Here is a 23,516-nt window from a genome sequence, read left to right on the forward strand (position 1 = left end):
CAAAAAGATTTTTGTTTTATCTTGGTTTTGTTTTTCCATTATACTTTTGTATAGTTTTGCTGTTTTCGACTACACATTGGTTGGTTGCGCTCATCCGGTGCTCTTCATACACACTCTTTCCCTCTCTCTTTCTCCTTCTCTCTTATACTTTGTATCTACCCTTTACTAGCCGCCATTGGCGGCGGCCCATGATAATCCGCGACATTGAGAAAGGAATAAACGTAGTCACATTTTCTTGTTTGCGCGCTTGTTTGCTGTATGCATTTGTATGTTCAGTTAGCCCTCCGCCTTATTTTGTGTCCTCTACGGTATTTGTGGTTTGTTTATAGTATTGTTCCCTTGAGGAACTCGTTTTTGTTTGTGCCTCGGTGCGCCTTTCGCAGGTTCTGTAGTAGGTTAAGCAGCGGCGGCGGTTAGTTTGGACCGCATATTGGTTTGCAGGTGGTCAGCGCGGGGCACGTATGTGGTGGCTGTTGGTCCTGGCTGCCACTATTGTGTGTCCTCTTTCACCTCCTTTCTCCCGTTTTAATTGGCTCCTATCTAACCTAAGTAATAGCAAGCGCATCGCACCATAATTGGGGATCGGGGACAACAGGCAACAACAAAAACGTAAAATAATCTCTGTTTCTCTGTCTCCCTCCCCCTTTCTCTCTCTCGCTCTCTTTTGAAACATTTGGTATGTGCGCTCTCTCTCTCTCTCTCTCTCTTTGTCAATACGAAGCCAAGGGTAGCTCCTTTCGCGATCCTCGCGATCGTGTTTGGAAGCAATGTCTGAGGGTGTTTAAAGATAAAAAAGCATCCAAAATGGAGCGCGGAACTGGAAGAGCAGCACGGTGGTAAGGAATAATCTCACATGGACACACTAATTTGGAAGCATCATCGTCGTAAAGGAAGCGAGTAGGGGATTCTAAAACTCAATTTACGCACAATTTTGTTAAAATCTTAAATTACCTGCTCGGCCGGACGAGCGCGCCAGTTGAGTACACTTAAAAGGTAGATGTGGATAGATATAGATCATACATTGATATGATGTTCAGAATATTTTCACGGAACCAAAAAGGAGCACGAGCCACTTTCTTCTACACCGACGTGGTTGCAGCAACTAGAAACGTCCTTCGCTGGGGAACACCAGTTCACTGGAAGCAAGTGGAGTGTTGACTTTTGGTAAGTAGTACCGGCGGCGGCGCGTTGTTGGTTGGCCGACACACGATCGAATATGAATATAATATACAGCGGTGATCTGTGCTTTCTTGTCTCAAAAATATATCCTTCCACTGAGGGCCCAGTGCACCGACATTTACCGATCATCGCGCCCGCAGCCGATCGATCGTATCTCGAAGCAAATTTTGCTTGTCGTTTTAGTGTTTTTAGATAGATTTTTTCGTCGCCTTTCTGCCGTTGGTTTCGGTTCCCGCTTTTACCAGTAAAAGGTTTTTTTAGGTTTATCGATCATGCAGCGTTTTGGGTCGTGCGTGCGGATCGATAACATGGTTGCAAAACGACGAACGTGAAGGAATCACCACTTCCGAGGGTGACTCGTGGCGACGCGGAGCAAACGAAGGGGCTTTAAGCGACCCCGTCAACCGTTGTGTGTGCCACCGACAGAGAGAGCGGCCGGAAGAAGAATGTTAAACTTTACGTACCTTTTGCGCTCCGGTCGAGGTCCGGATCGTCCTCGTCCAGAAGAAGAAGGTGAGAGAGGAGAGAGGAAACTGTGGTGCCATCTGGGAAGAATATATCTGTTGCTGTGCTGCATTCTGTCCCCTACTTGGCATGCCCGTTGCTCAGTACCGCCGGCAACACGTTCGCCTGCTGTACGGCCGCGTTCAGGGCGTCGATTTCCTTCTTCAGAAACGCTCCGCTGCTGGTAGTGCTGCCGCTGCCAAGGGTGGTACCGTTGGATCCGGAGTTCCCGTTAACGATAAGTGTATCGCCTGCGCCACCAACACCAATCGCGATGCCGCCGTTGCGAGGAATGTACAGCCCACCGATGGTGCTGGGCTCGTTCATGCGCATCAGATCGTCCTTCAGCTCGACGAAGCCCGTCACCGTCTTGTCGATAAACTCTTCCAGGTTGCGCGTTTCTTGCTCCAGTTTCTCCTTGATGCGCTCGCGGGCAGGCTTCGGGCTCTTGCCGTTGACAACGGCTTGCGGCGGTGGCGGTGGCGGTCCCGGTGGTTTCATGGTGGTGGAAGTGGCACTGTTGTTGTTGTCCTCTGCGGACAGCAAATGTTCGTCAGTCTTGTTTGTGTAGTTGATGATGATGCTGGTATCGCTTGCGGTGATCTGGCCGGGCGAAGGTTTCTTCACAGCGTCAACGCTGCCGGCCGCCGGGTGGGACAACTCCGGCACAACCGCCCGTCGACCGTTCTCGCCCCGGAAACGGATCCCTTCGGATTCGATGGCGACGGGCGTGCTCTTCGGCAGCTCACCGACGGCTGCGGCGGGATCGATCATCGGTGAAGCTTCGTCGTCGAGCCTAACCTTTGCGTGGGCGCGAGTGCTGCCGCCGGCAGTCCCGCGCGGTACGAATTTCGATAAAACAAACATAGTGATCATAGCGACCAGATGAAGGCACATAAACACATTCAGGTACATACGAAGACTAGCCTTAAACTCGAGTAGAACGAATGGAAACGTGGCGTAGCCCATGAAGACGCGCGTCACCAGACAGGTCAGTACGTCGTAGAGGGCGCGCGAGGTGCCCGTGCGCTGGAAGGGCGCCCGGAACAGCTTGCGGGCGGTGCGAGCCGCCACCACGATCAGGGCACCGGTGGCGAACGTCATATAGTAACCGGGATAGAAGCCGTGCCAGAGGGCACTCAGGCTGAACGTGAGCAGCGTGCCGTACCGTTTCGGGACGCGTTCGAACACCACCATGCGCAGCCAGCGGTTCGTGCCGGCGTTCCACGCGTTGATGCAGTTCCGGAAGTTGGTGCCGAACTCGAACTCCAGCACCTGAATGTTGGACAGCATGTCCCAGCGCGGCGTCACACCGTCCCGCTCGTCGTACCCGTTAAATCCCAGCCCGGAATTGTTGCAGATCGCGTCGGCCATCAGCCAGGCGAAGTAGTACTTGAATCGGACCGCCGTCGTGGCCATCATCATGTACCACAGCGAGTAGAAAAAGCCGGCACTCTCGATAAAGCCATCATCTGAAACAGGCAGACAGAGGCAGGATTAAGACAGGGACAGGCCAGAGTCGAAATGGAGGGCAGCTGGAAACCTTCGAACCTTTCATCGTTTTGATCGGATAGATCGTCGCGAACTTGATGAAGATCAGCGCACACACGAGGCTGGCGATCACCTTCTTGACCACCGCTTTCACGGGCGACGGTTCGTGAACGATTTTCTTGTCGATATCGTAATTGGCCTGCGAAAGAAGTTCGTGTCATTATTCAGCGGTCTCCTTCCGTCATGATGCCTGTGTGTTGGGCAGGCTCGGCGATGATACTCACGTTGGCGGACGCTTGCTTCAGGATGTGGCAGCCCTCGATGAAGTCGATATAGTCCTTGTAGAAAACAAGTGGACCCGCCATCAGGCCCTGGAAGTGCAGGGTGTAGGAGAAAAACTCCAGCGCCGACGGTAGCTTCTGGATGGCGTGCTGCTGCTGGCTCGCGGTGAGGTCCTTCATCTCGCGCGTGAACCCATCGTGGATGCTGAATGCCAGGCTCGTCACCTTCTGCGTGATGATCATCAGCGGACCGGTAATGTCGAGCGAGTACGACCCGTAGTCGTAGTACTGGCGGTGCAGATGGATGCAGGACAGGTAGATGAGGGCCACGACCATGACGAGTCTACGGAGTGGGGCAGGATAGCCGTTAGATTGTGACGGAGGAGTGTGTGAGATACGGCGCCTTGCGGGCGCCTCCATCTTACCGCTGCACGATCTGCGGATTTTGCGTGCGGATGACGACATAGCAAACGGCCGGCAGGCCGGCGATATGGATCGCTTGCTGACCGAAGCAGAAGTAACCGAAGAACAGACCGATCACCAGCCCGATGGCGTGCCGGGTGCTGGCAGACACCTTCGACGGGTGCAAGTACGAGCGGAACGTGGACGCAAGGATCAGCGCCAGAAACTGCGTGATCAGGAAGTTCACCTGCGGGCGAGAAAATCGGGGAAAAACGAAATTTATTATTTACCAAGCACACAGAGACCCCATCATTGCGCATTTCGAATCCGAGGCTCTATTGTTTGGTCGGTTATCAGCCGTACAAAATGACCTCCAACCAGGGCAGCTACAAAGGCCTAGATTTTCGTAAGGGTGTTATTCCCGATTGGAAGTTCTTTGACTTCGCGGAGGTGCCACCCAGATTGCTCCAGTTTATGTTCGGTGTGAGGCAGATTCTGGCGTGATGGCTGCGCGTAATCGGCCTCTATGATAAGCCATACACACCGCGCAACGGCGGAGCTCTCGGAGCCAAAGCGTGGTGAAGCGATAGGCCACAGTTGTATAAATTTCACAAACAGAATCAGCCAAATCGCGCCAGATTTAACCCAATTGCTGGAATACCACCAATTGAGTGAGAGGATTATGTTGTTTGCTGGCAGGGGTCGGTCTCCCTCAAACGACGACATGTGGTCCTCCCCAGGGTCCTCGACCGCACCACGAATGGTAGATTAAACAAATTAATTCAAAGGGGTTGTTGTTTCGTAATCATTGCGATGCTAATGAATGAATGCTCGGTTTTGTATCTAATCAAGACTGAAGAGACCAGCCAGCGGGATGAATGAAGTGATAAAATGGTCAATTCGCTTTTGTGTTTTTTTTTTGGGGGTGAGTTTTAGGTCACAGAAAATGCACTTCCAAATTGCTCGAGGTTGCAATTGGCAGGCAAGCGACCAACCGCGCCCCATAAGTTAATGAATGTTTAGTGTACACACAACAGTCGGGATCGGTTTCGATTTCGTGCCAAAAAAGGGGGGCAATAATTCTATAATGGGTGCAGCTCTGCGGCAGCCACGACTGCGCCACCGGAGGTAGTCAAAACATTAGACGGACGCGGACACCATCGTTTTGCGTAATCCACTTCATCGGCCTAAGGCGGCCTCTCTCTCTCGTAAACAACTGGTCTCTGTTCGCCTATTTGCCTATTTAGAGAGACCACATTGCAGTTTCCGCAAATGAAAATGAAATGTTTGCTTGGCGAGAAACTCAGAACCGAGCTGGTAGAGACCTAAGGTGGACAGAGCAGTAAAAATGAATGGTTTTATTATTATGCAAAAACAGAAACAACATTAAGACGATAATTTTGTACCGCCATGAGCCATCCTGATCGTGGTCGATTTTTGATTAATTATATTTTAATTACAGTGTTAAGCGAAACGTACTTTTGCTAACGATCAAGCTCATTTAGGATGCTGTAATTTTTAGGCAATTTGTAATTTTAGAAAAAAATAACCTGAACATAAATTTCGGGTCAAAGAGGTCAAGGTGCAAATAAAACTAAGCCGATCGATCAACTCGCAGCAGCAGTTACAGTAGCTCATAAGCCAGTAGTTAAGTACTGATCGAGCGTGAAGAATTGGCCTCTCTGGCACAAAAAAAAAAAAAGTGTGATCCAGATTTTTCCGGCTCAGAAAGCTCAGCGAACATGCGCAGAAGGGTTCGTTGGATAGATGGCAGCAGCAGCAGCAGCGGAATCGGCGTCTTGAAAGGTCTCATCGACACCACTCACACAGCGAGGGGACCCTACAACAGCGCATTGGCCATGACCGTGAACCGCGTGAACGTGATCTATGCACAGTGTATCTAAGTGCAAACAGCACCGTGCTGTGCCTCCGGTTTCTCTAATCAGGGTTTCTCCATTGTCGCTCTCTGTGCACCTGTGGTCTGATCACCATACCCAGCCCGCACACGATCGTAGACCTCAGAGTCCATCCAACCGTAACATACCGCCGCCACGCTGGGTCGTGGTTGCGCAAAAGCAGCACGCGCACGTGTTAGAAAGAAAGCAGGTTTAAGGGGTGGCGGCGGCGCACGTAACCGTGGCGGCGAGCTGCAACGGCACGCCTAGTCCGTCACCTTGAACCAGTTTCCCTGCCCAGCCCACACACGCCGGTCACAGCCGGTTGTGCAAATCTGATCTGTCCGCCCCTACTGATCGCGCTTCCTCGAAGAAACAGGAGACGTGTTTTGGAGTGTTAAGAATCTCGAAGGCACTTACGTATTTTATTACTCCAGTCTCGACCAAAAAGGCCCGGATCCGGTGCAACGGGAGCACACTCTCGCCCGGTAGCAGCTCCGCTTGATGGTCCATGGTTTGACGGCCAGCAGTGAGTGGAGCAGCGATGGCATCGAAATTTAGGTCACACCGGCAACTATCTACCGCGGCCGGTAGGAGCGATGGCGCACTATGCTTTCTGTTTTTGGCAAGCCCGTGTTCCCAGTAGTCACTACTCAAGGCTCAAGGCCAACGGAGCCGGTTGCTGCTAGTGGGAGCCGTTCTTCATCATCGACTGTCCCGATTAACCGGAGAGAACTCACTCCGCCCCCCGGGTGGCGTCGTTGTTCTCCGTCTTGAGCGAGTGAAGGGGAACGCGGACGACGGATTAGTGACACTGCGAAAGCGACCGGTTTTCGTTGGCTCCTCTTCTGTTTATTTAATTTCGAGAGGGGGTGTGCATTGATTTCGAGTGACAAACCGCGAACGCGAAGACGAACGGGAACTGGTTGGTCAACACCGTTTCTCGTCATCATCGGATTATTATTGGCCAGCAACAGACGGTTCGCATCGCGACGGTCTCTCCGGGAGAAAAAATGGCACAACAATCGGAATCGTTTTGTAACCGACACCCCGAGACATTTGTAATCGAAACGGATTAGTGTTTTGGGAGGGGATGTCGCCTTTTGAGTACTGCCAACAAGACAGAGTTGGGTATGTTTAAACGGGTTGAGGTCCCGGTCCCCGGTTACTATTAACATTGCGGGTCCCCAACGTCGTTTGCTTATCCAATTGTGCCAGGGCCTGTGATTGAGCAATGGAATCAATAGTGGCCACGCCACCGCGATTGTGGGGAATCCTGGCTCTGTGTGTGGTTGGCATAGACCGGTGGCAGCCAACAATACTCGACATGCCAGCCGGTGTCAAGTGCTATCAAAATGATCGCGAGTTTGCCGCATTCCACCCGACGCTCGCTGTTGACGTGTGGCGTGTGTGCGAAAAGCCCGATTTCGTCGATAGTTTCGCAAATTTCGTGTGGCATCCGCCGCAATCCGGCCGAATGGGCTCTGACAGCACGAGGGCCGCACTTGAAAAGGTGAACACATTTGTAGCAAACTCTCTGCCGCAGAGCCCGGTGAAAGTTCAAAGCAAAGGACACGAAAAAGGCAAAATGAATCGCCCGGAAGTAGCCGTGCGACAAACCCTGCTGGAGAGGGTGTCCTTGTTTTGGGAATAGAATTGGGACCCCCCGGGGGGGCCAAAAACCGGACCCGGGGCACGGTACAAAGTTCAAAGTGAACACGTGCGGAATGCGGATCCAACTGGACAACACCCGTTTGAGCGGGGGCTGCTGCGGGACAGAAGTGACCCGCCCCGCGGGAATGTAAGCGTTAGAGTGTTTCGGTAGTTGTCCCAAATGTTTCTAACTGCAGCCGCCTGTAAATAAAGCCCAAAATAAGCATTTGGCAGGATACAGAAGGCTCGCGGTGCCCGAGAGAGGGAGCGCGTGTGTCGTCCTTAATCGAATGCCGGCAGAAAGGAATGAGCGGCGGTGGCGGTGGGTGGGTTCATAAAAATAGCGCCAAATAAACATTGGATATAAATATTGAATAAAATGTTCGGCTTTTTTTTTCGCTCTTTGTGGGCCAATTCCCAGCAATTCGATGGTGGCGGAACCGACACCAGCACACCACACTCCGGGGGGCCGGCCACAGTTGTATCGATTTTGTCAAAAGCTTCCCAACAAATGGATTTCTTTTTCGGTTCTAAAATGTTCGGAGTTGAGGTACTTGGGTTTATGACTCCGCATGCAACTTAAGCCCATGCCCTCGGCAGGTTAGTTGTGCTGGAGAGAGAAGACTTTTTAAGAAAAGACAGAGAATTGGCAATTGCAGGATTAAAACTATTTGAGAAACTCATTGCGATTATGGCACAACAAGGACAACGACCATATCCAGTTTGGTACAACAAAAAATGCTTTGGATTGTGATTATTGTTGTGCTGTTTGTAGTTCAAGGGTCTGATGGGGACAGATGCATTGTTAATGGACGGGGAAAATTATGGGCGTACTGCCATCGAATCAAAACAAGTGTTTTACTTCTTTTGTTTTGCTTGTCCCTATTGAATATTGATAAAGGTGGTCTTTGCGGACATAGCGCGGTGAAGATTCGAGGTGGCACAGCATCTCCAGCCGTTATTTTGAAAAACCCAACAACCCAACAACGGAGTGTAGTTTATAACGTAGAAAATAAGCAGTCAATCGCCAGGGACAGGAAACGTGACGTTTAGGCGACAGTTAGACGTTCGAAAAATAAATCTTACAGGATTGATCCGACAGCTGGCGCTAATTTCATCGCTTGTTCCAGGAAAAAAAACATGCTATGAAATGGGATCCACATGAAAAATGGATAACGTAATATCTATTTTTATTTACACGCACCTTTCCTTTTTTTTGATTGTCAATTATAGCTAATTCATCACAGCGGTCAAACAACCCAACAAATTAACTAACAAACACATCCCGCCCTCATCAAATTAATGGCGTATGCTAACGCGAGGAAAAAGAAGCGAAACCCGAAAGAGATAGCAAGCAAAGTAATGCCTTGCGACAAACGTTGACGCTGCTGCCGCTGCCCACTCCGCCGACTCACCCACCGACCGGTGGGAGTGGATCTTAATTACTTTTGCTAATCTAATCGCAATGCTGTCGGCCGCTGCTACGCGTCCAAATTTCCCATTTTGGAAGGGAGAAAAAAGGCGAAAACTATTGGCCACTGGCTGGGCGGCCGGAAAAAAAGGACCTTCGGCACCACCGGTCCACGGCGGTCCGTCCGTAGTAATGACCGTACAAGTGTCACGTCCCCGGCGCGCCTCTCCCGTCTAATTGTATCTGTTGCAGCTCCGAGACCGTCCGAGAGGAATTGGGGCGACCAAATTGCGTTGACTGACGCGCGCGCGCGCCAGCAGTAATTCCGGAGGGATCGCAGCCAACCCGACAAAGGATACGGAGCCCACTTCCGGGGGCAGGGGCCAACACCCGGGAGGTTAAAACGCTTACTATGCATGGTGTGTAGCGAAGGCTCTCTCTCGCTCTCTCTCTCTCTCTCTGTCCGCGCGCGACCGTTGAATTGCGAATTTTGTAAATATGCCACACAGTGAACCACAACAACAGAAAACACCATTTCGCTTCATGACTTCGCGCGGGATGCGGGTTGAATGAAACATCAACAGGCAACGCCACGGGGCACGGTCCCAAACTAACTGAAGCGGAGAGTTCGAGGAGTCGCAAAAATGACCAACTATGGCAACCCTTTTCCAGCGACCAGATCCTGACTCCGTTACCCAACCAAGGCAATGAATAAAAGATTTTAATCCAGTCAACAAGTTTGTCGCCCTCCACGGACGTGGGGGGCGCCTAGTTTTGTAGAGAATCGTTCTTTTTTTTCGGGTTGTGCCGTTAATTTATTTGCTACCCCCTAGAGCGCCATTCGTCATCTAGTCTGTCGCCATTGGAGATTGCGTGTCGAACGAAAATAAAGTGTTTGGGATTTCCTCTTGTTAATTTGGCGACCATTTTTCTGATCGCTCGAAAAGGGGGGGTGCTAATTTTTGGGCCTTTCAGTTTCGTTTCCGTATTCGGCAGGCCGCGGTCCTTTTGCTGGACGAGAGTTCAAAAGAAAACATCAGTGGCATCAGCCGGCACCTTTACCGCACGGAACATCAACATCACGAGGGGATCGCTGTCGTCTTCGAAGGAGCTTACATTGGCAGAGAGAGAGAGTGAGCTTGTCCGGAGCTTTCATCATTCAGCACAAACATCAAGGCGAAGGCTTGAAGAACCGTGATTCCCGAGGACCGGGTGCCCGATGCCAACAACATAATGTAATTCTAATTCAGACGGACACATTTTGGTACGGTACGGAGCGACCGGACCAGTGGGCCAGAGAATTATGCATTTATTCATTATTCCGTGGTGCAATCGATCGGACCATCGATGCGCGTTAACCGAGCAAATGTGGGCAGTGAATCGGAGGAGCGCAACAGGGACAGGGCTGGCACTTGACAAATCTAATGAAGCAACCAGTGTAACCGTGGCGGCGAACAGTGCAGTCCGGTCCTGTACCGTCGGATTCTGAGAATTTTTGGGAAGCTGCTAGCTGGGGTCCCCAAAATATAATTTCATCAGAATTTTCCGCACACGTGTTGAGAGTCAACATGAGGGGGAGAGAGAAAGGGAGGAAGATAAAGTTTCACCTTTTTGAAGGAGAAAATGCCCAGGGCGCGCCACAAGCGAGCGACGACAATAAACGAACACGTCAGAAGGAAACCACATACTTTCGCATCCCGTGGCGACTAGAGAACTGCTGATTGTTCCTCGCCTGGAGGAGGGAAGCGCTCCGCAGAAGGAGAGTATCGGTTTCATGGTCCCACCACCGGACCGGCTGTCGTCGTCCGTTGCTTCTCCGTGGGAAAAACAGCGCGTGTTGCTGGAAAATAAAACAACAACCACAGAGGTTGGCCCGCCATCCTTTTCCAGACAAATCTGGGACGCCTCGCGACCCCAGGACCTTCGCGGAGGACTCGGGGTCGCGTAAGATGAAACGCAATAATGAAGATTAATCCTGTGTGACCGTACACTTTCGCTGTGCACGCGTGTTGATTATTTGATTTGGTGAACCGAACGAAAGAACGGCGCCCGAAGAAGGTGCTTTTAAGGTGCTTTGCTCGACACACACGGATGTCTTCGTGCTTGGCAGCGTCAATGCGAAGGAACCGTGTCTTCCCTGCGGGACATCATGCTTCATGTTAAACACCAAACCGATCCACGGAGAACTCCGTCTCCCCCTGGGTTTGGAACTCCCATTCTACTGTGGTAAATTTTAAAAATTATTGCAGGACAGTTAACTAAGGCACAACTCAAGCTGCTAAGAGCAAATTTGTTTTTTTTCAAGCATCCTCGAATGCTGTTAAATCGGAAAAATGAAAAGAAAGTATGTTAAATTTACCGTCGACCACAATCGAAAATGTAAAGTTCTATTTTTAAACAGCCCACCACAGAAAACTAGGGCACCGCCTGCACAACCCAAAAACTCCGCGCCGAGGCTGTTCAGATCCCAACTTCACTGGCCCCCGAAGAGAATTAGGGCAGCACCCAGATGGAAAGGAAGTCGCCATTTAATAGAGCCTCTCTAGAGTGTCCACGATGTGGGTCGCAAATTTGTTTTCAATTTGCACTTTTGCTAACAAACAGCCCGCGGGGGGTAGCTCAGGGCGGGACCACCACCGGGCCAGTCGGCCAAAACTGGACGGACTTTCAAAACAAACCGTTCTACTCCGGCGGCGCACCCACCATCCGGGCGCAATATACTGCGCTCCGCGGTGCACAAAAATACGCCGGTCGGTCGAATCCTCGCAATACCTTCTCCGCGGACGCATGCAAATCGATTGACCTATTTCACTAATCGATAATCCAATCTCCATCCACAGCCATCCGGCCGACAATGCACCGGCTGAGCACATGCCCCCCGCCCGTCCGAATCGCCACCGGAAGGCGCCTCCATCACGGCACTGAAGGGCTTTCAAAGGCGTTATTATGCAGGAGCGGCGTAACACACCCGGCGTGGCGTCAATCACGCACCACTCACAAACACGCGTTTTCATCCGGCTAAATGCTTTCAAATGATTGTTAAATCTATAGTCGGACAGGGCACACAGGTGGAACGGGAGGCCCACCATCGATGGTTGAGCTTCACACTTCAGAGTCCGACACTTCACAGGAACCAAGCGCACCAGGCCACGAAAGTGTCCTTTTTCCCCCCAGTGCTTAATTGTGGGCTTGGGCATCGATAAGCTTCACCCCCTTTTCAAGGCGCGAAGGTCAAAAGGAACACGTTCCGAGTGAGAAACGGAAGAGAACTGAAATCCCGCCTTATGGTCCGCTGCCGCCAATGACGAGACGTAGAACGGCGATAAACATTTCTTTAACGCCCTTAATTTGTGAACCGACTACGACGACGGCGGACAGGTCCTTCATGTGGGGGGCAGAGGCCACCATTACAAATCCTGGGCGGTGTACGAGTCGCGCCGCCGTGGCCTTGGCGCGCTTTCGTGACTTGGTTCTTTTTCCATCGCATCGCGCTTTCTCTCCACAATGGGAACACGATTTCCCGAAATCCTTCGCCCTTTCGCCCGTCCTGGTGGCGGGATGGTGGGCGGTTGTGGCGCCTTGATAAATTCAGGAAACCGGACGCCAGACCCCGAACCCGGTAGACAGCCGAAGCAATGCGACACCAGCGATCCGGGGGCGGGAGGGCTGGTGGAAGCCTCCAAATATTCAACTAGTTTCTGTTTATGGGTGTCTCCGGCACGACGGCATGGCGTCGTCCGTCGACCCAATAGCACTCCTCCTTGTTTTGGCCGGTCTATTTTCGAAGTCATGTCGCGGCATAAATCGGCAATCGGACAAGCCAAGCAAAGTGCGGCAGGGAAGCGGCACGAGGGAATGTGAAGTAAATTAAGGAGATTCGTCGGAAAATATTCGGAGAAAAGTATTAATATCCGATAGTTATCGAGAAACATGTTCGCGGATACGACCTGTCGCAAGCATCGCGTAAGCCAACCGGGAGAAAGAGGATATACATTTCCATGTCCGTGTGCCATGTGTGATGACGCATCTTGCCTTGGAGGAGGTTCTCAAGCAGCAGTTTGCTTGTACACGGGGCATGACTCAGAAACCGATGACGGGGACACAACTCGTATTAATAGAACGCAAAATCGAAGACCAACCGACCGACTACTGCCGGCACAAAATACTGCCATTGGCGATCACTTGGCTAACTTCTTAAACAATCCGATTCGTTGCAAAAAAAACAATCCTTGGCCATCACCAGTTGGACGAGTAGATTAACTCCTCTGTCCAGCCGAATGAGCGATCGGGAAGACAGGAAGAGAGCCTTTCACACGCGGCGTCGTCGGCGAGACATCGAAAACCCCCGGTTGGCGTCGGGTCGGGCCAGTGCGTAAACGCGCTGGTGATTAACCAGGATAATGCCCTCGTCCTCGGTCGGATCGAAAAAGAAAGACACGAGAGTGAACCGAAAAGTAACGCGGCCGGCCAACAACAAAATGGAGAAGGATGACCGACAACATCCGATGGGGAGGGGGCTGCGGCTTAAGATTGGAGCCCTCCGATAAGATGCGTGTTTGCCAATTATCGATAGCGGGAGAGCCCTCCCGCCAGCTCCGGGACCTTTTTTTCGTGCCGCACCGTCGGGCTGGCAGTTTGAGAAGCTAATCTTTACGTGCCGTTGTTTTTCCTCTATTGCTTATTTTCCGGAAGGCACGCACGCACACATTTTCGCATGGCGATTTTGGCCCTTTAACCAACGGCGACTCCCGGCTCCGGAACAAAGAACCGGCGCCCGGGGTGCCTGCCAACCAACAACCAGTTGATATCGGAAAACGATAAGACAGAAATCCCGCAAACAAACAACAAGATCGCGACAAGTGTTAATGGCGGTTGGTGATGATGTGTGATTTGATAAGAGTTGCGCTTTGATGGAATAATCAGACCATTCCTGCGGACAAAGCGAACCCGGACAGGAGTGGCTTAATACTACTGCAGTGGCCGACCACCTCCTTCTAGGGTCGCCGGGAACTGGAAGTTAACTTTATAACAACGAACAGTGTGCATAAGAGAATCACAACCTAAACTAGTGCCATTTGGAAGGAAAAGACTCAACAACCGTCGTGGGGGCACGGACGAAAGATGAACACACAACGACCCACGTCTCTAATGGAATACAATCGCGCTGGTATTTACGCCAATTGGTTGTCCACAAATAGCCGAAGCAAACCACACCGAAGCCGCCACCATCCTTTGGCCAAAAAGGCAAGGAGCTAGAGTTTCACAAACTCCGCCACGCGGTGGGGCTCTGACAAAGTAAATCGGACGCGAAACGATGATAAAGTGTAAATTATTCGAACCGGAAACCCCGCACAAACGCGCTCGTTGCACGCATAATTCGCGCAACGAACGACGGCGGCCCCAGAGGAGCCACCCCAGAAGAGGCGACACAGCACGGCGGCGACGGCGACTCCTGCGCTCGCTATTCAGTGGTGAGTGATGATGATGTCATCGATTAAATTATGGCGTTTCGTGCGCACTAAAGCCGCCTAGCGGCCACACAGCTACTGGGTGGCTGCGGATTGCGCAGAAACAAACGTCCAAACTGCGGCCATTCGGTGATCGGAAGCGTGTATAAACATCGTATTCGATCTGACGCGATCAGGACGGACGGGCGGAACACGACGGTGTCAGGCGAATTTGTTGCCGCAAATAAGCTTCTTGAAAGGGCAGAATCCGATCTTACAATGGCTTGCACTGCACTTGCGGGGAAAAAAACACTAGAGAACTGGGCCGGAAAGTTTGTGGTGGAGATCGCGAAGGGACAAACACCGAACAACGCACTACCGCCGAGCTGGAGGCAAACCGCAGCACTACTAACGGTGCGACTTCCCCACCAATTCTTGACTTCTCATCATACGCACACACTCCGGTTACTACCGACACCGCGCGTCACCTTGTCTAGCCCTCTCTCTCTCCCTCTCCCGAGCCTGGGGCTTCCAGCTGCTGACTGGTTAGCTGGACGCGGGTTTAAAGCGCTGCTCAGGCCACCTACCAACGCACACCTGCAAACGCGGCAACAAACAAACCCACTTTGGGCGCTTTGTTTTGGCACCGCGGTTCGCGCGATCGACCTTACCTAGAGGCTCCCTCACGCACACACCCAGCAAATGGAGAATCAGGCCACGATTTTGGCGGCTTTAGATTGTTTTTATCGTCGGCTTAGCAGCATTCATCCACGATTGGCCCGGTGGGCTAAGGTTTCCGTCGACTGACCTAGTCGCGGACCAAAAAAAATCAGCGACGCGATAATGTTGATCCGGTGCGCGCCTAGGCGAGTAGTGGTGGTGCTGGACTGGAGAGCGTTCAGTAACGCCTCGCGGTATACGTATTTTGGCCCGTTCCGGAGACTACTTGCGGGACCTTTTGGTAATGGTAATTTAGTGCACCCCCTGGGGAAGGTTACAACATTTAGCAGCCCGCCAGCCGCTCACATGCATCATTAATTGGCGGCTCCGGTTGATGGGGCGCGTGTTAAAGCGACCATGCAAAATTAAAACCACTTGACCTTGGCGTGTGATGTGTGCTCATAAACACCGCCGCACGGACTGGTGACCGTCGAATAATTTCGTGGCCTAATGCATAAGCATCAAACTCTGCGGCGGGGTCTGCTGCTGCTGCTCAACCACACACCGAGAGCGTAATTAAATCGGGCCTTTTTGTTACATAAAACAATTAAAAGCAGATCAAGTGCCCGAAATGGGGCCCTTTAAAGTGGCCGTACCTGGAACACACACGTAGGGGGGGGGGATTAGTTGTTATTAGCGGCCACAAACCGCGAAAACATTGCTGGGAAATTAGCGCGATGGCCGTAAAACGTGTCACAAACGTGTGTACTCTCTTCCATCCGGACTTAGGCGTAGTTAGAGGTGACATTCACAGTGGCGATCATGCCCGAGAATCACACGGTCAAAACAAAGAGGTTCTCTTGCAAGAAGTAAATTATCTCACCGAATCTCATCAACTATATCGTTCGCAATTAATTGATAAATAATTACGTTAGCTCATTAACCTGCTCTCTGTATGCAGACTACCGGCCAGTACCGGCAGCATGCGATACACGTGCGTCAAACGATGGAAATCAATCCACGACACAACGCACCCACCACACATCAGCACGGTTGGCCGACATTGAGCCAAACCGAAACAGCTGATGTGGTGGGTTGTACGCCTCGGATCGGGCCAACAGAAGAAGATTAAGAAGAACTAGAAAACACCCAAACATACATCTCCATTTATGCTGCACAGAGTGTGTTGAAACTCTCCACGCGAGGAGCTGCGTTATTTTTAATTCAATGTCAATTCGCATACTTGAGGGGGTTAAAGGATTGTTGTGGTGCTGCCACACACCAAACAATGGCGCAAGCGGCGGCGATCGACACAACAAATCAACTCCGGGCGGTCACAGGCACATGCCAATGTCATCCTATCTCGGCACCGAAACCAAAACAGGCGCACGATCACGTGACACGGGGATGATGAAGCCCGGTGGTGATGATGTAATCCGATCCTCGCGCTGGCAAATGACCCGTCACCGGTGCCCTCTCTCTAACCAGCACATTCATCGAAAGCTTCTGAATGATCCGTTATAGAACAACTAAAAGACAGAATTATGAAACAAAATTAAACTAATTTTAACGGGCAAAGTGGATGAAAAGGTCAAAAACCGAGACCAAATTCGAAAGTGTCCATCCGACCAGAGGTGGTGAAGGCCAGACGACGACTCTGAAAAGGTACCCAACGGTGACTTTGTCACCGTGTGTCGTGGCCCGCGGTTTCCTTATGCGCCGCGCATGTTGTGGACAGTTTTTTGTCCAATTTTGCCTATCTCAATGACAAGACAGTAATCTTAGGAAAAAGGGTGGAAAATGTTAAAAAAATAAATATCATAGAGTGGCCGCCGGCTTGCGGGTTAATTAACTTACTGGTCGCGGGGTGAGAGTTCTTTCATTTGTGACACACTATTGTCAACATATTGTAGCCTAATCATTGAGCCTGGCCATGCCCCTTTGGGGCACAGGACGAAAGTTTACGGAGCATTACTTTGTAAGGCAATAAATTGAAAACGACCGGGGAAAGCATGACCAAGGTGGCGCGCCATTTTCCCGGTGGCGAGGCATCGCGATAAGTCCCGGGAACCCCCTGGGGACAATTCTTTTGTGAGTCAGTTTGGCAAAGAAAGCCCAGCACCAGCAGCAGCAGGTATTACAAAGGGCAATAGATGATGAGCAGAGGTGACTGGAGCGCGACACAGGACATACATCATCGATCGGACCTGACACAAAGGCGAAAACTTTCCATTCGCTGTGGGGCGCCGTTGAAAGGAAAATTAATTTCTTTCAAACAAACAATCCTGCAGGTGGCCAGAGAGCTGTGTCCTGCAAGCGTGAATTCAGGTGCAAAAAACGAGTACCGGGAGCGATATCATCTTTACCTCTGAAGATCAATTTGATCTCCCGTCCGTCATTCAAGATCGTAAATGTGCCCACATCCGTCGGCTTCTTATCATGCGGTTGATTATACGTCCCGTCGGACCATTCGGGTACAAACAATTACCATTCGATGACTACGCTAGAAATCTCAACCAAAACTGCGCCAATTGGGTGCCGGATGGCCTCAGTCTAACCATATCAGCAGCTAATAGATTGTCGGTGGTGTGTGATGGCCGGCGCGATAGGGCGGACCAAAAGAAAGCCGGTTTTGGCCATTCATTGTTGGGGTTGGGGCGATGTCGCCCCGAATCATTGTTTCACCAAACCCCAGGATCAACGCGTCATTGGGGGGGCCGTCGCGTGGGGGCTAACAAACCTCCATCATCGTCATGCTTGATACCGTAATCAGTTTGGCACTCCACGAGTACGTTTTCGAGTTCACCCAGATAAAGGGGCTTTTCGGAGGTTCCATTCCAAACCTGATGGAAAACAATTTCCGGCCAGAAATAATGAAATGCGGAGAGTTCGCTCCACTCTGTCAGGCGCCGAAGGACGATGCTAAAATACGTACAGCAAAAATCGGGGATAGATGGGGTCTCTGCGTGTCGGTTTGATTGGCCGCGCGAACCGCGAAGTGTATCAAAAATCAATGACTGCATTGCAAACACTGAAGATAAAAAGGAGAGTGTTTCGCGGTGGGGGTCGCAAGGATTTCGCGGGGCGATTTACCTCCAATTTTGCGAATTGAAAGCAAAATAAAACATGACGCAAGCCGTGTTTCGGAGTGTCATTGTCCGCAGATGACTGAAAGAGGTACAAGAGCAAAATTGATATCTGACTCACCAAATCGACCGATAGTCCGCACATCTCGGCCAGCCAGGTGAACACTCGGCTTCCGTCGTAATAGGCATTCGCCCCGATGATGTTCGCCAATTGTTGCATCTTGTGTTGTTGCACTCTTCGAGATTCTAGGATGCTGCGCTGCCGCCGGACAGTTGGGAGGCGCCTTGGCGCTCTTCTTTTCTTTGCTCCGTACCGTTGCTTCGTTCAATCAACACGCACACACCCACGCGTACAGCCGGTACGGATCGGATGATTTTCGATGACGAACGAATGCGTCCTCTGGTCCAGGAGTTCTAGCGTCGCGCTCTCTCCCTCTCTCACACACTGTGGCTCTCTTTCCGTGACCCACGCAGCAGCTGAACCACGAACAGGTAAATGGCCCCCGAGAGGACGTGAAAACAATGGACTAGGGCGGTCAGCAGAACTGGGACAAAGCACGATCCGCAGATGGACACTCACGCTCACACGCTCAGTAAATCACAGCTTCCATTGGAGCTTCACTTGAAGCAATTTTTATGTAATCCACATACCGAGAGCGAACATTTTTCGAATTTCACTTTAAATTCTTTCCCGTCCCTTGATCCGGGATCCCTTGCCTTGCGATCTGCGTCGTCAAACACTGCGAAGCACACGCTCACCTCACTTGCTTGTATCGGACCGAGTTTTTCTCGCATCCACTCGCCTCGATGGGGAATTTTCGTGACCGCTCTCTTCTGCTGCTGGTGTGGGGGGGGAGGAGGGCCAGCCCAGGACACCGGGAGGACACTGGATCACTTGGGACACGCTTAGTACGAACGGTACCACATTACAATGAAAAAAACACAGACGCGCGATCACGCACATTCGTGGGACACGACGCGGGTTGTCACCGGGGGAGCCTCCGCCGACGACCGTGAATAAGAAACACGGACAAAATGTTCCGTGCAAAATGTTTCACAGAGATTTTGAGCCTGAAGCTTCTTTCATCTCTTTTTGCAGATGACGTTTGTTGGTTTGTTGACAGGAGACAGGAGATGGCGCCACCAGTTTTGCTAACAGAGACTAGGAACGCAGAGAGAGAGAGAGAGAGAGAGAAAAGTTTCTCTCTCTCTCTCGTTTCGAGTTCGGGATTTTCGGATTTTTTTATTCGGGAGAGAAAGAGTGGCTTTCGAGAGAATGACAGTCGAGACAAACTTCTCTCACGTTTTGGCTTCTGTCAGTCTGGGCTGTCATCGAGGTGAAATATTTAAGCGGTGAAATATTTCACCGTTTATCATTGTGCAAATCGTGTTGTGTTAGTCGTAAAAAGTAGGAAAATACAACCCAAAATTCGCCGCAAAATCGTGGCGACTTGATTTAAAATACCGATTATTTGAACTGATTACTCACCGTGCGGCTCATGCGTGCATTTTCGTGTTTCTCTCATCTCTCATTGTTGTTCCGCGGATTTTGGTTCCAGGCGACCCGCAACAACAGGGAACAAAATGACCGATCCCGTCGCAGGCTCGTCTAATGGAATGGAAAATCTGTCCGACTATCAGCGGGAGCGGATCGAGGAAAACCGGCAGAAAGCACTCAACTTGCGAAAGGCGCGCCTTCTCACGCACCCGTACGGTGCTGAAAAGCGCCAGGAGACGGCACTGTCGGTGAACAACGTGATCAAGGTGTCTGGCACAAAGTACATCGATAGTGGAGGTGGTTTCCTGATTGAACAGCGCACGGGTGCGGATGCCGCGCAGCAGCAGACGGAGGAACCGGTGTCGGATGCGGTCCCGGTTCCGGTCGAGTACGATGAGTGTGTCGAGTGCGGAGATCGGTTTGCTGATTCCTATCTGCTCAACACGTTCGACTATGCGGTGTGTGATGCGTGCCGCGATAATGAAGGCCAACACTCGCTCATTACGCGCACCGAAGCGAAACAGGAGTACTTGCTGAAGGATTGCGATCTGGACCGGCGGGAACCGGTGCTGAAGTTCGTATGCCGCAAAAACCCCCACAATGTGCGCTGGGGCGAGATGAAGCTGTACCTGCACCTGCAGATTGAAAAACGCGCCCTAGAGGTCTGGGGCAGCGAGGAGAACCTTTTGCGCGAGAAGGAACAACGCGAAGAGAAGCGCGAGGTGGCCAAGGTGAAGAAGTACAACAAGCGGCTCAAGGAACTGCGGATGGATGTGCGAAGCAGCCTGTACGACAAGACGGGACAGGGGCACGTGCACGAGTTCGGAGACTCCGAGGTGTACAACGAAGCGGAGGACACGTACACACGCACTTGTGAAACCTGCGGACATTCGGAAACGTACGAGAAGATGTGATTCCGGTTGCGGGTTTCGGTTTAGTACTAAGCTTCCGTCATGCGAATGCGTGTTCTATCTCTCCATGTTAATTTTTCCTGTGGAAATTATCATTAAAACAGATAATTGTAAGATTACGCACTTCGTGGCATCGGTTTCTTTGCTAATCCGAATCAGGACACAGAGGCCCATCTGATGGGCTGAAGGCTCAGTTACTGCTTCGGGTCTTTGCTGCTGCCTCTTCATCCTTTGGCTTGGCTTGGCTTTCGCTGCTGCTATCACTGTCGCTACTGGAGGATGTCGGGAGCTTAGTGCGATCCTTCAGCGCCTCTCGCACCATGTCGGTCAAATCTTGCGGTTCGGCGTAGCACACTTTGCCACCTGCGTAAAGGGAAAGTGAAACGCCGTTTCAGAATTAATCGCCCGATCGGCTTACAAAAAGAAACAAACAACGATTGTTAAGGGCGTTCCGGTTTTCTGGCTAACGATCGTCGAGAATGGTCAATTTATTGTCCTTTTCACTCAACTCCACTTAACAATCGATGTTTGTTGTTTCAGGCCTAGCTCGATTCCTGCTCTACACCGTTCCGTCGAACGGACTCTTGAGTTTTTCGTACAATTGGTCCTGTCTTTGTCGCTCGCGAGCCTCCTCTTGGTCGCGCTCAAACTGCGCCAGGTTCTGATGGTACATGTAATAACTGAACCATCCCAGGACGATCAGGACACCGAGCGAAAAGTAGAATCTTGACCCTAGCTGCTCCTTCCGGTAACTCGTCGTTTCGGTTTTATCGTGCGTCGTATAGTCGCCGTACGATTCGTCCCTTGCGCCCTGCGTGTACTTTTCGGACACGTTCGATGAAGACCAAGACGACGACGAGGATGATGCGGAGGTGGAAGAGGAGGAGAATGAGCCCGAATCGGACGTGGATGACTTACCATCGGTCTTGAACGTAACTCCCATTATCTGTCCAGGTGTGTCTTCTTCCAGTTCCGCGTATGCCTGTTTACAGCAAATGATAAAAACGCTCAATAACACACCGAATATTATGCGCGGGCCTTCTTTACCTGTATGAGCGCTTTCTGCTTTGGGGTTAGTTTGGTCGGTACTTGAATCTTCAAATGGATATAGTGATTGCCACTACCGTAGCTGTTCACCCGACGTAGCCCCTTGCCGGAGAGATTGATAAGCGTGTGTGAGGACGTTCCCGGTGCGATCTGGATCGTTTGATCCTCATACACACCCTGGACGCGAATCGTTCCTCCTAGGATCGCTTGCGACAGAGAGATACTCGCGTCCGTGTGCACATCGGCTCCGTCCCGTCGGAAGTAGCGGCTTTTCTCTACCCTACGCGTTGGAGGAGAAACAAAACGACCTAAGTAAATCGGCTATCGGGGCTACCGGGGCTACACTTACCGGAATTTGATGAAAATCTCCTTACTACCCACGTTCATGCGCACCATCTGCTCGTCCTCAATACCGGCCGGCACCGGTACGGTAACCCGTTTTCGTTGCACCGTCTGACCCTTACCGCCGCACTCCAGGCACGGGTACTTGATGTACATCCGGGTCCCCTGGCAGTAGCGGCACGTCGATCGCATCACAAACGGTCCGGTCGAGATCGTTTCCATACCCGTGCCGTTGCAGTACTGACACTTGCCCGGTTTGGTACCGGGTTCGCAGCGCGAACCACTGCACTTCATACACGTGTCAACCACATTCACGTCGATGTCCTTGTTCACCCCCCGGGCGGCCTGTGCGAACGTTAGGTTCATCGTGATCTCCTGTGCCCCGCCGAACCCGAACTTGGAATCGCTAAAATCGTCAAAACCTGACTGAAAGCCACCGTCACCGAAAATCTTCCGGAACAACTCCTCCGGATCGATGGTCGACCGAAACTGCCAGTTCTGCGAGAATCCTTGCGGTCCAGCACCGGCCCCTGGGCGACCGCCGCTGCGGCCCATCTGTTCGGACGTTTGTCCGAAGGTGTCGTACTCGCGCCGTTTCGTGTCATCGCTCAGCACCTGTGTATGGGTGTGTAAACAAATCGTTTGATTTATTCTATGCTTAATTATGTAACCCCTACCGACGGCCATTACCTCGTAAGCTTCGGAAACTTCCTGAAACTTCCGGCCCGCATCCGGATCGTCTTTGTTCGTGTCCGGGTGGTACTTTTTCGCCAGCTGATAGTACGCTTTTTTGATCTCTTTCGGTGATGCGTTCTTTGTCACACCCAGCGTACCGTAATAGTCCTTTTTGTGCAGAATGTTTGAAGTGTAAAACGTCCTGCAGTTCCGCAGTGTGGGACCTGCGCCGCCGAGTGGGCAAAAGAAAGGGGGGCGAGAAACAATCGGAACGGGTTACAAACCGGAACTCGGTCGGGATGGCGATGGAGATGCATGATGTAATCCCGTCACTCACAGCTGGAACGTTCGCCGCTTCCTAGCGGTTGCTGGATGGCGGCCGGTGTGAAGAGATGTCGGCTGAAGGGTCGGTGCTGTTGCGGGTGGGCGGTGCTGCCACACGCCGTCCGGCCCGGCAACCGGCCGGCGGAAGCCAGAAAGCCGATGCCTTTCGGTGAGAAAACCTGCAAAATACCTCGCGAACTCATTGTGGTCCGATTTTCACACTCGAGCACGGTCGGCGCACACTATCTCAAGGCGTTGCACACAGAAGCTGACGTAACCTATTATACTAACGTATTATAGTACCGTATTAACGTATTATTATTATTACATTAACGAGCAACGATTAAAACGCTTTTCCGGCCGTATTTTTGTCTTTTCTCTGTATTTGTATTAAACTCTTCTCTCATATTTCGCTATTTTCTTCGCGGCGGCACTGTTCAAGCGCGAGGCACTGACAGCTGGCGCACAGGGTGGTTCGATTGTTGTTTTGCCCCGGACGGATTTTGACGTTTCTCTGCCCAGCACCCAAGGTACGTACAGCAGCGAAGAACGAAGACGCACAAGGTGACTGCTGGAAAACACGTGCCGGCGATTTTAAAAATCATTTACAAACAGATTGATATATTTTTAAAAGAAAAGTATTGGAACGCTTGTTGACATAAACAAATCAGCGAATGAGTTGAAAGCAGCGTTCAATTTACATCGGCAGC

At 51.4% G+C, this 23,516-nt stretch overlaps 3 protein-coding genes across 4 annotated transcripts; 1 reads left to right on the forward strand and 2 right to left on the reverse strand.

The window, feature by feature from the left end:
- LOC131205423 (lysophospholipid acyltransferase 6) lies at positions 1–18,700 on the reverse strand. The gene is made up of 5 exons (XM_058197510.1): positions 18,131–18,700; positions 3,881–4,104; positions 3,459–3,798; positions 3,235–3,373; positions 1–3,155 (listed from the first exon to the last, which is right to left on the reverse strand). Exons 1-5 carry the CDS (start codon positions 18,227–18,229, stop codon positions 1,765–1,767), a joined length of 2,193 nt encoding a protein of 730 aa, XP_058053493.1. The 5' UTR covers positions 18,230–18,700; the 3' UTR covers positions 1–1,764.
- On the forward strand, positions 18,481–20,531 carry LOC131205425 (DNA repair protein complementing XP-A cells homolog). Its single transcript, XM_058197513.1, has 2 exons — positions 18,481–18,501; positions 19,569–20,531. The coding sequence occupies exon 2, from the start codon at positions 19,594–19,596 to the stop codon at positions 20,419–20,421; it is 828 nt and encodes a 275-aa protein (XP_058053496.1). The 5' UTR covers positions 18,481–18,501; positions 19,569–19,593; the 3' UTR covers positions 20,422–20,531.
- On the reverse strand, positions 20,206–23,249 carry LOC131205424 (protein tumorous imaginal discs, mitochondrial). Of its 2 annotated transcripts, XM_058197512.1 has the most exons (6): positions 22,820–23,249; positions 22,498–22,706; positions 21,815–22,422; positions 21,466–21,745; positions 21,337–21,400; positions 20,206–20,781 (listed from the first exon to the last, which is right to left on the reverse strand). In XM_058197512.1, the coding sequence occupies exons 1-6, from the start codon at positions 23,007–23,009 to the stop codon at positions 20,609–20,611; spliced, it is 1,524 nt and encodes a 507-aa protein (XP_058053495.1). In that variant the 5' UTR covers positions 23,010–23,249; the 3' UTR covers positions 20,206–20,608. The 2 variants fall into 2 exon arrangements, with proteins under 2 accessions (XP_058053495.1, XP_058053494.1); XM_058197511.1 differs by lacking the exon at positions 20,206–20,781 and having other exon boundaries at positions 20,870–21,400.
- Positions 23,250–23,516: the final 267 nt, after the last annotated feature.

This window comes from Anopheles bellator, chromosome 1 (genome assembly GCF_943735745.2).
Source record: "Anopheles bellator chromosome 1, idAnoBellAS_SP24_06.2, whole genome shotgun sequence".
Taxonomy (NCBI): domain Eukaryota; kingdom Metazoa; phylum Arthropoda; class Insecta; order Diptera; family Culicidae; genus Anopheles; species Anopheles bellator.